Source organism: Echeneis naucrates, chromosome 23 (assembly GCF_900963305.1).
Source record: "Echeneis naucrates chromosome 23, fEcheNa1.1, whole genome shotgun sequence".
Taxonomy (NCBI): domain Eukaryota; kingdom Metazoa; phylum Chordata; class Actinopteri; order Carangiformes; family Echeneidae; genus Echeneis; species Echeneis naucrates.
This window is the reverse complement of record NC_042533.1, coordinates 12,432,542-12,446,118: the sequence shown is the minus strand read 5'-3', so window position 1 is coordinate 12,446,118 and position 13,577 is coordinate 12,432,542. Positions and strand designations below refer to the sequence as shown.

Sequence of the window (13,577 nt, the reverse complement as noted above, 5' to 3'; positions counted from 1 at the left end):
AAAAATTAAAATAAAATAAAATAAAAAAATCAGGGGTACGGAGGATATTTACTGATGGACACGTTTCCATTGCAGGATATTGCAGCATGAAGAAGGAGCAAGTTGTCAACTGTCAGTTTTCGGTTTGGTATCCGATATTCAAGAAACATACGATTAAAAGGTAAATAGCTGCCGTTTGCTCAGAAACCCAGGAGGAGATGCTCATGCTGCGGTGACACGCAGGCTAATTAGCCGACAGCAAACGTTAGCTAGCAGTCAGAAAAAGATAGCTACCATCTACCTCTGTCTGTCTGCCTGTTCCTTATCATGTAAATCGTTCTGTTTAAACCCTGTTTAGGGCAGTTTCCCACAGCTTTCTTCCTTCCACCTTTCTCTCTCCCTGTTGTCCGTGATTTATTTGCGATTTTACATGTATTTATATTTTCTTGCTTTGCAGCCTAATTCTGCCACTGCCTCAGAATGTAATAGACTATTTACTGGACGATGGGACACTGGTAGTCTCTGGAAGGTATGAGTCCACACACAAACACCTATTCTGTTCTTATGACAAAGCCAAATATAAGGATTTGTGTTAATGGAAACATAGTGTAGTTTACACATGGTTAACAGTTCTGCATTGGGTGGGGAAATCCTACTGGTTAGTAGATTTGTTGTATGGAAGTAGCATCAAACTAAAGGGTAGTTTTGGGTTATTTGTAAACGGCCTGTGATTTTTACAGGTTGACCTTTTGTAGGATCGCTGCAGTTTCTGTCAGTTCAACCAGATTTTGTGATCCGGTGCCTGTACACTACGTTTCCTAGAGCTAATTTGTGCCTAGTTTTTAAATGCAGCTGCTAAATTGATCTGTCTTTCTCTGTCTCTCCAGTGACCATAACACACAGCAGACACACAGCAATAACAGTGACTTGGATGCAGAGGAGGACATTCAGGTACAGGAACAGAAACAAAGGTTGTGCGTCAATCTAGAACTTCTTTCAGTGTTTATCCTGTGTCACCCATCTCCCATTTCTGGAAGTATATCAGACATTTTATCTCCAGTTGGCAATTAAAAATAACATATTTTAGTCTTTAAAGAAACAGCATGGCTTCTCCAACATCATTTAAGATGTTCCATGGGCTATTTGTCTTTTCTCAATAATAATAATAATAACAATAACAACAATAATAGTAAATTTATAATCAAGCATCAATCAAGTCTATCTCATTTTTTTTCTTTTTTCTATATGCTTATTTCCATTTATTGAAACTGATTTTCAAGATGTTTTTGTCAAGAATGATATATACTAATTTGGGTGATGGACATGCTGTTAAGACAAAACTACATTAATGTCCTATGTCTGCCTCTCTACGTCCCTCTAGTGGTCAGATGATGAGACAACCGCCACAGTCACAGTAAGAATGGTTATAATTTCTTGATAAAATTCTCCTATTCTTTCAGACATGTTTCCACCAGTACTCTGTCATTTAGATCAAATCTGTATCATGCAACTTTCATGCTCGTGGCATGAATGCATTATTTAATACTACTATAATGATTGTATCTTCTAGGCTCCTGAGTTCCCAGAATTCTCTTCTAAAGTGCTGGAGGCCATAAATGCCCTGGGTGGGCGTGTCTTTCCCAAACTTAACTGGAGTGCTCCTCGGGTGAGTTGTTTGTCGGTTTTTATAATCATGTGTGCTTTCACCTCTGCCAAAACCAAGGATGGAGGCAGGTCTTAATATGTGTGTGTGTGTGTGTGTCCTCCAGGATGCTAACTGGATTGCACTGAACAGTTCCCTGCAGTGTCACAGCCTCAGTGATATATTCCTGCTTTTCAAAAGTTCAGACTTCATCACCCACGACCTCACACAGCCGTAAGCTTTACTTTCCAACATCAACACACACATAAACACCTGAGGTTATTTTTCCTTTCCAGCTGAGTTAGACTCAAGTATTCAGATCAATTCACTTTTGAAATGTTGTCAATTTTCAGCAACTCAGCAAAAGTCCAAAATGTCGAAATGAGCTGAAGTGCTTTCTGTTTGCTTGAAGTATACTTTAAAAGGTTCACACCAGAGGATATAAGGTCCTGTAACTCACACAGCATGTCAGGACAAAAAATGAAGTCATGAAGGCTGAGGAATTCTCTGTAGACCTCTGCAATGAAATTGTGGCAAGGCATAGATCAGGTCAAGGGTATAAAACAATTTCTAAAGCTTTGAGTGTTCTCAGGAGAACAGTGGCCTAAATAGCTGAAATGAAAGAGGTTTAGAACCACCAGGACTCTTCATGGAGTTGGGTGAGTAAGTCAGCAATAAAGGTTTTGGTCAGGGTGATGAGCAAGAACCCAACAGCCACAAAAACATTATCAAAGGTCCTCTGTTCAGAAGGAGAACCTCTTGGACGCTCAGGGAGAAACTACACAGAAGACACTGTGCGTAAAATTTGAATTCATGTTACACATGAGTTTGGCTAACAACGTTAAATTACCCTTTTGAGTCATTGATATGATGAGGAAGATTATATTATTTTGTGAATCACTCTGTTAGCCAAAAACATAGAGGTCCTTGAATAAAATGTAATACACATAATGGACCCAGACCCCACAGAACATCTGTGAATAGACCTGAAGGTGTTAGATTGCATCCAAGAAGAATCAGACAAGTTTCCCAAATCCTGGTGCGTAATCTTAAACAAGAACCTCCATATTGGCTTCTACAGTAGCATGTGCAGTTTTATCCATTTAAAAGTTATGTTTGCAAAATCCAAAGGGTGTGAATACTTAAGGAAGAGTCTGTAAATGAACACCCCAAAACAATTTTTCACCTTGTGAGCAGGATGAATAGCACCTGCAGAGATGCTGCAGGGATGTATATTTATGTCTCACACTTCTCTGCTCTGCATTACAAAGATTTAATGCAGCCAGTGATTTACTTTGCACTCGCTTTAACTCTGTACTTTGTTTGCATGCAGAGAAAAACCATGTGATGTATGTTTTATAGGATTTTTTTTTAAAAACGTCTTTCTCAAACAACATAGCAGCCAGGCTGCCTGTAGTGTGAATATCCAGACTGTGCTTTTGTAATCGAACAAAGCACACACTTAATTATTTATTTATCCCTGTGTGCATTTGTTATCTAAATTAATTTCTGTTTGCAGATTCCTTCAATGTAGTGACCAGGACTCCCCAGATCCAGTCATCAACTATGAGGTATTTTTATTCTTCATGGTTAAAGCAAAGCATAACTATACATGTCATATTACATCAGCAGACATTGTCTAAAAAAACAAAAACATTGTTTTCCTATTTACTTTTTTAATGTGTTAATGTCATCAAAGAGGCTATATGTTAGTTTTCTATTGCTTCATAGCTAACATTTACATTATCAGCTTTTTAACCTTCAACGTAAAAGAAACTTTACTCAGAAACCTCATTCCCTCATTAGCATGCTAACCTACTTGCCCCAGCCCGATAACACCTCACCTTAGAGGAGAGGGCAGACAACTGTGTGGTTGTCTACACCTTAATGTATGCCCTGCAGTATGGTTTGATTTCTTTAAATATTAGCATCATGTAAAAATTATTATCTTGTATTGAAGAAGCACAGGTTATTCTTATATGGACTTTAATGCAATCTGACTTCTGTTTACAACCAGGGGAGGCGCCCCCTGATGGCACCATGTTCAGCAGCATAGGAAACTCACAAATCATCCTTTGTCTCACTTGTTTTATGGTCTGTCCTCAGCTGGTCCTGAGAAAGTGGAGTGAGCTGATTCCTGGTGGAGAGTTTCGCTGCTTCGTCAAAGAAAACAAACTGATCGGTAAAAACCCCCCTCTGACCTTCCAACCATCAGTCTGCACTTGACCGCCAGTACATTCATTTGAAGAGATTAGTAATTGCTGTTCAAGAATAACGCTATTACAGCTTGAGTATGAGCCGCCAAGTTGAATCAGGAGAGAGCTACAGAGCAAACAGAGCTGAATTTGTCTGTACTAAAACAGTCACTTAAAACAGTGATAATAACACACTCACCGGCCACTTTACTAGGTACACCTGTCCAACTGCTCGTTAACACTTAATTTCTAATCAGCCAATCACATGGCAGCAACTCAGTGCATTTAGGCATGTAGACATGGTCAAGACAATCTCCTGCAGTTCAAACCGAGCATCAGTATGGGGAAGAAAGGTGATTTGAGTGACTTTGAACGTGGCATGGTTGTTGGTGCCAGAAGGGCTGGTCTGAGTATTTCAGAAACTGCTGATCTACTGGGATTTTCACGCACAACCATCTCAAGGGTTTACAGAGAATGGTCCGAAAAAGAAAAAATATCCAGTGAGCGGCAGCCATTTAATTTAGAAACAATTCTAAAATTCAATCTGAGCCGGTCTGATGGTCTATCTGTGTGACCTCCCAGCTATCTCCCAGAGAGACTACACTCAGTATTACCAGCACATCCTGAAGCAGGAGGAGCAGATTAGTCAGGTCATACAAGACTTCTTCAACGAACACATCCAATACAACTTCCTGGACGAAGACTGTAAGTGCCGCCATCCTTTTTTTCTGTAAACTCCACTTTGCTTATAAAAGTCATGAAATATTTACTGGTACTGAGGCATGGAAATGCTGATCAAATGTGTCATGTTTTTTTCCCCCCACTTAATTGGAATTTAAAATTTTAATCTCAGGTCCTACCAACAGTTTTACTTTGCCTGTGGAATGAGCTGAGTTGTCAAAGTGTTAAATTACTACAGACTGCGATCAATTGACCTCTTTCTGTTTTGCAGTTGTGTTTGACGTCTACAGAGACAGTCAGGTGAGCATTGTAATGATTCCTGATGCAGCACTTTTTCAAACATGCCTCTTGCTGTTGTGCTTATTCTTTTGTGTGCTTTTGTATGTTGCAGGGCAGAGTGTGGCTGATTGACCTGAACCCGTTTGGAGAGGTGACAGATTCACTGCTGTTCAGCTGGGAGGAACTGACATCTGGGGGGGGGACTGCCCAGCAGCAGGTCAGCCATGTTTTACTACAGCTGTTTCATTTATTTGATGATCTATGTGGACACAGATGAGCAGGAATATATCTGTGCTTAATGTACATGTAAACGCCAAACATCCGGACTTGGATTCTGCATGTGTGCAGGAGGGGCCGGCTTTCCGCTACACCACCAGCGAGGTGACTGTGCAGCCCAGTCCCTGTCTGAGCTACAGGATTCCACGAGACTTTGTGGACCTTTCAACTGGAGAAGACGCTTACAAACTCATCGACTTCCTCAAACTGGTAGGACATACAAACTGCTTCACAAACTGACTCTCAGGCTTTGGAGTGATGCAATAGTCACGTTATCCTTTTGACTTAACATTTTTTTCAGATGCTGCTCACCAATATTTTGAGGAAGAAATGTGTGACCATGCAAACATAACCACATGATTTATGAAGAACAAAACGTGTTTTTGTTGTTGCATTTGTTGTTTCAGCCTTTTTGGGGACTTTAACATACCCCAAAACTCATTCAGACAGCATGTCAGGACTGTGAAATTTCGAAACTAGCTCTTTTTCAACAAACAGCTTGAACCTTAAGTATGTTGCCTTCCCACAGTGACTGATAAATATGTTGTTCGATTCCAGCATCAGTCTAGTTCATGCCCAAACATGGGTGGAATTACTTCGGTGAAAAACTGACACACAGTTTTCTCTCCTGTCTTCTTTGAACAGAAGAAGAGCCAGCAGGAAGAGTCTGAGGAAGAGGAGGAAGAGGAGCAGAACGTTCCACAGTGACACACTTACCCTCATACCTGAAGAATAGCTGCTGATCCCTGCTAACAGTCCTCCATATAATGTTTTCTGCATGAAGTGGCTCTTCACCCGTCGTTCTGTCTAAAATTTTTATTTTATTTTTTTTGTCTCTCTCTCTCTCTCTCTCTCTCTCTCTCTCTCTCTCTCTCTCTCTCTCTCTCTCTCTCTCTCTCTCTCTCTCTCTCTCTTCTTCTCTGAGCTTGGTTTCTGTCTGGCTCACCTGGTAACGATACGTTGTGTTCCTAGGGCTTCTGAAACGGCCCCCTCACGCTATTTTAATGGAACACGTTAAATTATCGGATGGCATTAACGGCTCTTTGAGGATTCATTTTTCATTTGACTTCTTGTCTGCCACGCTGCCAGCTGTAATGGCTCTATGAGAGGTGGGGGAGGCAGGCCTTTGCAGTGTCGGAAGAGCTGTCAATTCAGATTCTGTTAATTTTTTCTTTTTCCTTGAAGGGGGATCATTGTCACTTAGGGAGAGGGTGTATTAACCATGATAGTAAAGAAACCCCGCCTGCTTTTATAATTTAATATCAGTGTGTATATTAGTTTATGTAACTAAATTGTGTCTTGATTTAAAATGAAATAGTCCACACTCCTATTTCATTGCCCTATGTTTGTTTGGTATGAGGTTGTGACAGACATCTTAATTTAACACTAAAGTCATTCATCACTGAGTCAACTTTAATTTTTCTTCCCAGCCATGCCTGCCCCTCCATCCCCCCCCTGCCAATTTCCTCTGAGCAGTTTTGACTCATTCATTGCTCTGAGACACGCCAGGCACTCTTTCAAGTCCTGTTTTTTCCATCAAGTATCGCTGTAGACTGTCGTTCCAAAAAAAACACCATTAAATTTGTTGTCGTGTATCGACTCGGCTGTCAGTCTTGTGGGTGTTGTAAAGTAGCACATTAGAAATTGATTGTGTTTTTACGTAAGCTCTCATTATGCTGGGAGCTAAATGAGCTGTACATGCACAGTGCAGAGCAGTTCATTTGGTTTTGTTCTCGGGAGGGGGGGGTTGTGGTTTCCTTCTGAGGACTGAGAGCAATTACAGAGAGATGGAAAGAGCTGGTGATAAGAGTTACAGTTCCCTGGGTAAAACACTTTGGATGGGAAACTGTGTACAAGGCACGAATTGTGGTGAATGCATCACAATCATCAACCTTGTGAAAGCCTTCGACTGTTTAGTAGGAAGCAACTGGACTTCTTTATCTTGATTGAAGATGTTTTGCCTCTCATCAAAAAGGCTTCTTCAGTTCTGAGGGTCAGAGTGGGAAACCCAGGTATTTAGCCAAAAGCGGTGGGGGCAATCACCAAAAATGAAGAAATGATTGCACGATTGTCACATGAGCCCAGGTGTGAATCACCTGAGAGTGTTTGCCCCGCCCCAGGTCTGTGTGAGGCTTAAACCGCCTGAGGAGGGTTCCCAAGACAGCACTGTAGGTTGCAGACAAATGGTATCTTAGTCCACCCCCTCTGTTTAGAGGTTTCTATAAGTGGACACAGATGGCCTCATTTACTCCTCTTTTAAACCATCTGTCTTCACTGTCCAGAACACGAACATTGGAGTCCTCAAAAGAGTGACCTTTCTCCCAAAGATGCAGATGTGCTGTGCCATGCGTTGGTGGGGGGAGGAAGGGGGGGGCTGTTTGGTTTCCCTTATATTCCCTTAGGATCCCCATAGATCCTAACCCTAACCCTGTGCTGCTCAATAACGCTCAATAACGTTGGGTCCTGCATACCCAACATTATTGACTTTCTGTCTTGGAGTTATGTCCTTGGGGTGGACCAGTCTCTGTCTTAAGGTCTGGTCCGGTTTGAAGTAAACTCGAAGATGACCCGGATGACTTAGAACCTTCAGGACACATTGTGAAGATGAAGTTTTGCTGTAAACACACCATCCAGACTTGGAAATGGTGTCCTGAATCTGCAGTACCACTGGTGGAGAACTGCCTTTGCTCTCTATGGGGGTGAATACATAGCAGAGCCGATGGTGAACTCCAGCCTAAAACCAACAAAATAATAATGAAAACTATTATTAGTAGTAGCTCATTTAGTCTGCTTAAAAATATAGAATATATGAAACATCTCATGTTAAATCACTGGAAATTGGATTATTAAGGTAATAAAGTTCAGTTTTTGTGAAATTTGACAACTAAACTTTCAACCAAATGTATTTCAGTTTAACTTAAAGCTGCTATAATCAATATTTTTATGTGAACTTTAGATCAAATAACTTCCATTTTTGAATAAATGGTGTTTGTAAAGGGGCATCAGTAACAAGGGAAGGGGAATGATGATTCTCACTCTTCTCTCTGTTTCCTCACAACTCCGCTAAGAGTTTTAGCACCTCATTCCTTTGGCTTTCTGATACTCAGCTGTTCTGTCTTGGTTGAGTCTTACAGCTCCCATCAGCTCCCACATCTTCACTCGGTGCCTGCAAATGGTGGACACCATGTAACGTATACTGCCGAGGAGCAGCCGAGGCTTAGTGGCTGATAGAGACACAACTTGGAAGAAAAGAGCAAATATTGGACTTAAAGTAAGTGGAAACCATATTGGAGGAGAGGGTGGAACTTGGGGGGGGGGGGGTGCTAACTGCACCTCTCATCCATCTCCTGCTTGATGATCTGTTTTCCTCTAAATGGGACCAAAAGACTGAGGAAAGTATTGAAAGTATTATGAGTTAATAAATCAAGGGAGAAGTAGGAGCATAGCTTCAATACCATCTGACTTTGCCCCCCTTACGGTCATCAGATAGAAGCAGGTTGAAGCTCCAGCATTGCCTTGAGTCTGTAGAGTCTCTGTCCACTTGATTCACAGTCTATAACTTAAAGATGACATCAAATGAATGGCCACGTTGCTCTGTCTCTGCTGTAAAGAGAGTCTGCAAATATGTTTGCCACAGAAGAAATAGTTTTAGATTTGACTTAAAGCCTTAAAGCTCTGATGAAAACTCACATTAGTTCATAGTGTCTTCATTAGCGAAAGGAAACTGTTGAGCTTCTTCTCCAGCTTCCAGTGAGGTTTCCCCCCCAAACACAAACACACACACACACACACAAACACACAGGTATAGCTAATAACATTCACGGTGATCCTCAGCTGTTCAGGTATCACAGTCAAACAAATCGGCTTTCAGGGGGGAAAAAAAGCAGTGAAAAGGTTGCAACTTAATGTGAGAGGAAAATGTGTATCACTCTCTCAGCCTGACTGGAAGGTCCTTTATTGAATCTTTGGCTCCAGCCAGTGAAATAATTTTGTGTGTGCACATCTTTGATTGATGGCAGTGGGCAAACTGCAAGCAAGAAGCCTTCTTTCCCTCATCTTCCTCCTGCCTCATCCTCTTTTTCTCCATCTCTATAAAGCCCTACTCTCTTTTCAAATGGGATAACCATTGGGGGCCAGATTTGCTGACTCAGAGTAAAGGATGATGAGGAGGGGGAGGAAGGGAGAGGACGGGAGGTAGGAGAGGAGTTTTCCTCAGTTTGCTGCTGAGGAAGAGCTGCAGTAGTTTGCAACCGGAATACTAAATGAGCAGCCGAAGCTGCAACACAGTGTCTCACTCCCCTCCCTCCCCCGGCCTGTGTCTCCGTACAGTATCACACCAGGGTGATACTGGGAAAGCCAGGGTGTGTGTGTGTGTGTGTGTGTTGTGGCAAGTCATTGGCCTGATCTGACCTCAGGCCCTGCAGCTGTCAGTCCCCGGGATCAGCTCTGTAATCCAGGTGTAATGCCCCATTCAGAGGTGCAGCTGCAGCTGAGGTGGAGGGGTCACTGTTGATTCCCCCTGGGCCGCGCTAATCCACGCAACCTATGATCCCCCAAATCGTGGTGGATGCATGACGGCGGTTGGCAGCATGTTGGCGCATTGCGAATTTACTGGTGCCAGACCTGACTACGCTCACAAACACACACCTCAGTCTGCCGGACAGGAAGGAGGAGCAGCTGCCCATCGCTGCAACAACAGGCACTACCACATTAAGGCTCGAGTTGGGGGTAATTATACAACACATCGAAAAGAAGCGGGGGGGGGTTAACAGGTGATGCTGTCAGGGGGAGCCACTGAGACCTCCCTACACCATCGGACTGAAGCAGGTGGCAGCGGCTCTGTGGTCAAGCTGCACGGACGTAACCAGCGTAACACAGGAAGTAGTGGGACGCTGGCTTCAAAATGAGAACACAAGACAAACTAACTTTTTTTTTTTTCTAATTAATAACATTCGCAGAGATGAGTTTGATTAAGCAATAAAAGAGGTCCGGGAACCGAACCCATGACCTTCTTCTTGTGAGGGCACCAACGCTAACGACTATGCCTGAGCAGCACAATCACTGAGAACAAGACTACTATTACAAGTAAATATTCTGTAAATCTATTTCTTTGAAACCACTGCCTAATCAAACATACTATGTTCTTTTATTTATTTAATTTTCCTTAAGTGTATTGCTTTATTGTGTGCGTGTATTATATGTACTTTTTTAACGGGTCTGTAGTGTGTGATTTTTCTGTTTAAGTTTCTGATAAGTTGCAAAGACGTGTGTGCATTTTTCACACACAGCCCGAAGTTTGCTAACAATGACTGAAATGCCTATTGGTCATCACTGCAGCATGTCAACGACAAAGAGAACAGCGCACTGCTTCCATCTCCGCAGGAGGCTTTTATTTTGAAAGCGGCGACCGGAAATGCGGTTGCGTCGTAGGCATGGTGACGGCTGCTGTCCAGACGGCCGGAGAGGAGGAGGGAGGCAGCAGGGACTCGGGAACCGACAGGAGGACTCACATGGTCCTGCAGCAGCACAGCGAAGACCACCGGGATTCTCCAGACCTTTTATCCACAACTCGGCTCCGGTCTTCCTTCCACTTCCTTTTTTTGTATTCATTAAAAAAAACACTCTCCCGTTTCTGCTGTGCGTGATTTTCCCCCGCTTTCCTCCGCATCCTCCTCCCGCAGCCCAGCGTCGGTCGGACTCGGGCCGGTGAAGCAGCGCCATGGCTCGGGAGAACGGAGACACCGGCAGGGGGGAGACGTGGAAGAAACAAGTCGACGACATCAAGAAGATTTTCGACTTGAAGGAAATCCTCGGAACGTGAGTACACCCAACTTCACTCGCCAAGCACCCATAGTTGCCATACTTCCAGCACTTCGGAGTCACAGTCCAGCTGGCAGCGACGTTAGCTCAGGTATGACCTCACACCTGTCTCTGCTCCTGGCCGAGCGGCTCCATCACACCACCGGCCTTTGGTAGGATTTCTGCCCGTACACTCATGTTTCTCCGTGGCTGGCTTTAGGATGGGTGGAAACCGGCAGATTCTTAATCAGCTCTCAAAGACTTCGTTACAGCATCACTGTTTGCCATTAGTTTGTCAGAATAACATTTTGAGCCGTCTTTTTCTTTATTTATTTTTTTTATCTCACAACTTTAATTGTCCATTATTTTATCCCATCCGCCTTTACCATCACTCTTAGTCAGTTTCCGCATTTATTGTTTATCTTGGCTGTGAACTCGTTAGACGCTACTTTTACGATTAGCTCACCATAATCTTTCTATTTTTTCCATTTTTGCATTCAAATTTACAACCATTTTTTATTTTCTGTTGATAGTAGTTTGCATATTTTTTGCTTAATCCCTCTGAGTTACCTGTTTCCACATAATATTTTCTATTATCTATAACTTTTAGCTAACAATGCGTGTATGCTCCTTGAGTTTAAACATGTATCCATCACTTTTAGAAAATCATATCAACTTTCTCCATAGTGAACTATTTCAGCTATTTATCCAGGAATTAGAATTATTTCAAATGTATTCGTTTGACTTTTTCCAAATTTTTCAAGAGGTTGCCTTCAGATAACAAATTGAATTGCAGCTCACCTTAACTGTATTCTTTGTATCACATTTCAACTTCAATCATCTTTGCAAACTAATTTTTCATACATTCTCAAACTAGGTGTTTTCCGATGATACAGATGACTCAATGTGTGGGTATATTTTTTTTAAATCAAATTTTTTATTCAGATTAGTTTAGCTGCTCCACCCATGACTACAGGAGTTCCTCGTGTGATAGAGGTGCCCCTGGTTTATGGAACCATATCATAAGATGTAGCTACAATTGAACCCCTTCTGCAGAGAGTGTACAAAAGGACTCCACTGTGCATGCAAACTGTGAGCAGCAGTAATACTGATGGGTGTTAACATGTCCAGTGTGTCTGAAGGAATACAGCCATTTCGTAGCAACCCATAATTTGTTTCTTCTGATTATGCCATGATTCATTTTTGACATGCCATAAACCTCTGACAGTCTTCCATGTCAGCGTCTATCAGTTTTCCTTGCTTTGAGGAATGAGCTGCATCTGGTTGGACGGCAGCCTGGAGGGGGACACGCGTGGCGGATGTAGATTTGGATTAACTGTGCAGGGATTAGGAAAACTTCCCCAAATAGCAGGAAGTTCAGTGACGTTGTGTAATGATGAAGGATTGGACATCAGCTTGGCTCAGATGGATAGATACAAACTTCAGACAAACACTGCAACAGGACTCAATGATCCGAGTCGGCCATGTTGCAGCCACACATTAACCAGGGCTGCTGACAGATCATTGAACTTGATGTATCAGCAGAAACAGGGATGGTGGGGTGGGGACGATTAGCATGAAAAGGCGAGATGAGGGGGAGGAGCAAGAGGAGAGATGTTTGTAGGGCTTGAATTAGACACAGATGAGAGTTTTAAAGCTGCAAACAGAAATAAAAGCAGCAACTGTGACCAATAAAAAAATGTGATGTCTGACATTTTCTGCCTGACTGGATGATCAGCAAATGAGAAGCTGTCAGTTACATGGACTGAGATGTAGAGTTCAGTGTCTGCAGGGTGGAAGTCACCTTCACTTTCAGCAGCATTCTGCTTGGGTGCAGCAGTACATGTGGGAAAACCAAAGCTTAATTTAGTATGATGATGCGATTCTGACCAAAAAAAAAAAAAAAAAAATTATAATGCCTCCTGAAATCAGACCACAGCTGGGAAAGCCTGAAATATGAATTGTTGATGCAAATTAGCAAATTACCTACTAAAAATGAATCACAACAAATGATGCTTTGCAAATACATTTTTTGCGACTTGGTAATAGGTTATAACTGTCTGTCCATGTACCGTTATCTAGGTTAGTTAGAAAGTTATTAATTAGCAGAACTTAGCAGAAAAGAATAAGTAACATGAATACAGGAAACAGCATCCATATCAAGAAACATACAGTACATCTTCTTGGTTGAGTCTATATTGTTTCTGATTTAAAAGCACATGAAGACACCAAAGTCAGAAGACAGAACGACCTCCTGACTCAGGAAATGGGACTTGAACGCAGCATCACTGCAGTTTGGATATTTCTGCATCAGCGTTTTTGTGCTGATGCAGAAACATGCTGTGCAGTCTGTGCTGACAGGATGTGATGCCGCAGAGATGACACTGGCCCGTCAGCTTTTGTCTCCTCACATTGGGTCACTCATGCCTTGACTGGCCAGCGTGGGCCTTTGTGGGCACTTTAATACTCCTCCTGTCAGGTTTTTAATCCCAACCAGTGTATGTCGGGCCATTTCCTGTCCCCAAACACTGGATTAATCTCACTAGTCTGAGCACATGCTGTCAGGTCTGTTCATGTGTATGCGTGCATGCACGTGTGTGTGTGTGTGTTTGCAGACATATGCATGAGGCTGTAGTCGGTGTCTTATTACCCTCTCCTGGTGTGTATTCAGTGTGTGTCCCTGTTGCGCACTCTTAAATAATTCAGTACCAACAGGAATGTGTATG

General features: G+C 42.5%; 2 protein-coding genes across 2 annotated transcripts in view; both read left to right on the top strand.

The window, feature by feature from the left end:
• Nucleotides 1-62: 62 nt before the first annotated feature.
• cdc123 (cell division cycle 123 homolog (S. cerevisiae)) lies at nucleotides 63-6,651 on the top strand. Its single transcript, XM_029495305.1, has 13 exons — nucleotides 63-160; nucleotides 437-508; nucleotides 867-930; nucleotides 1,361-1,393; nucleotides 1,550-1,645; nucleotides 1,749-1,855; nucleotides 3,141-3,192; nucleotides 3,728-3,803; nucleotides 4,399-4,521; nucleotides 4,769-4,797; nucleotides 4,889-4,993; nucleotides 5,125-5,262; nucleotides 5,698-6,651. The coding sequence occupies exons 1-13, from the start codon at nucleotides 87-89 to the stop codon at nucleotides 5,758-5,760; spliced, it is 1,032 nt and encodes a 343-aa protein (XP_029351165.1). The 5' UTR covers nucleotides 63-86; the 3' UTR covers nucleotides 5,761-6,651.
• A 3,874-nt stretch (nucleotides 6,652-10,525) lies between these two features.
• Nucleotides 10,526-13,577, top strand: part of camk1da (calcium/calmodulin-dependent protein kinase 1Da) — a 50,761-nt gene continuing 47,709 nt past the window's right edge. Inside the window, exon 1 of the mRNA XM_029494910.1 lies at nucleotides 10,526-10,869. Coding sequence (XP_029350770.1) covers nucleotides 10,772-10,869 — 98 coding nt within the window. The 5' untranslated portion in view covers nucleotides 10,526-10,771. The remainder of the gene's footprint in view (nucleotides 10,870-13,577) is intronic.

Bases quoted from the DNA above. Each gene is read 5' to 3' on its own strand.
- cdc123 (XM_029495305.1), top strand. From the start codon at position 87: ATGAAGAAGGAGCAAGTTGTCAACTGTCAGTTTTCGGTTTGGTATCCG. The intron at 1,394-1,549 runs GTAAGAATGGTT...TGTATCTTCTAG, and splicing joins AGACAACCGCCACAGTCACA to GCTCCTGAGTTCCCAGAATT. The intron at 4,522-4,768 runs GTAAGTGCCGCC...TCTGTTTTGCAG, and splicing joins CAACTTCCTGGACGAAGACT to TTGTGTTTGACGTCTACAGA.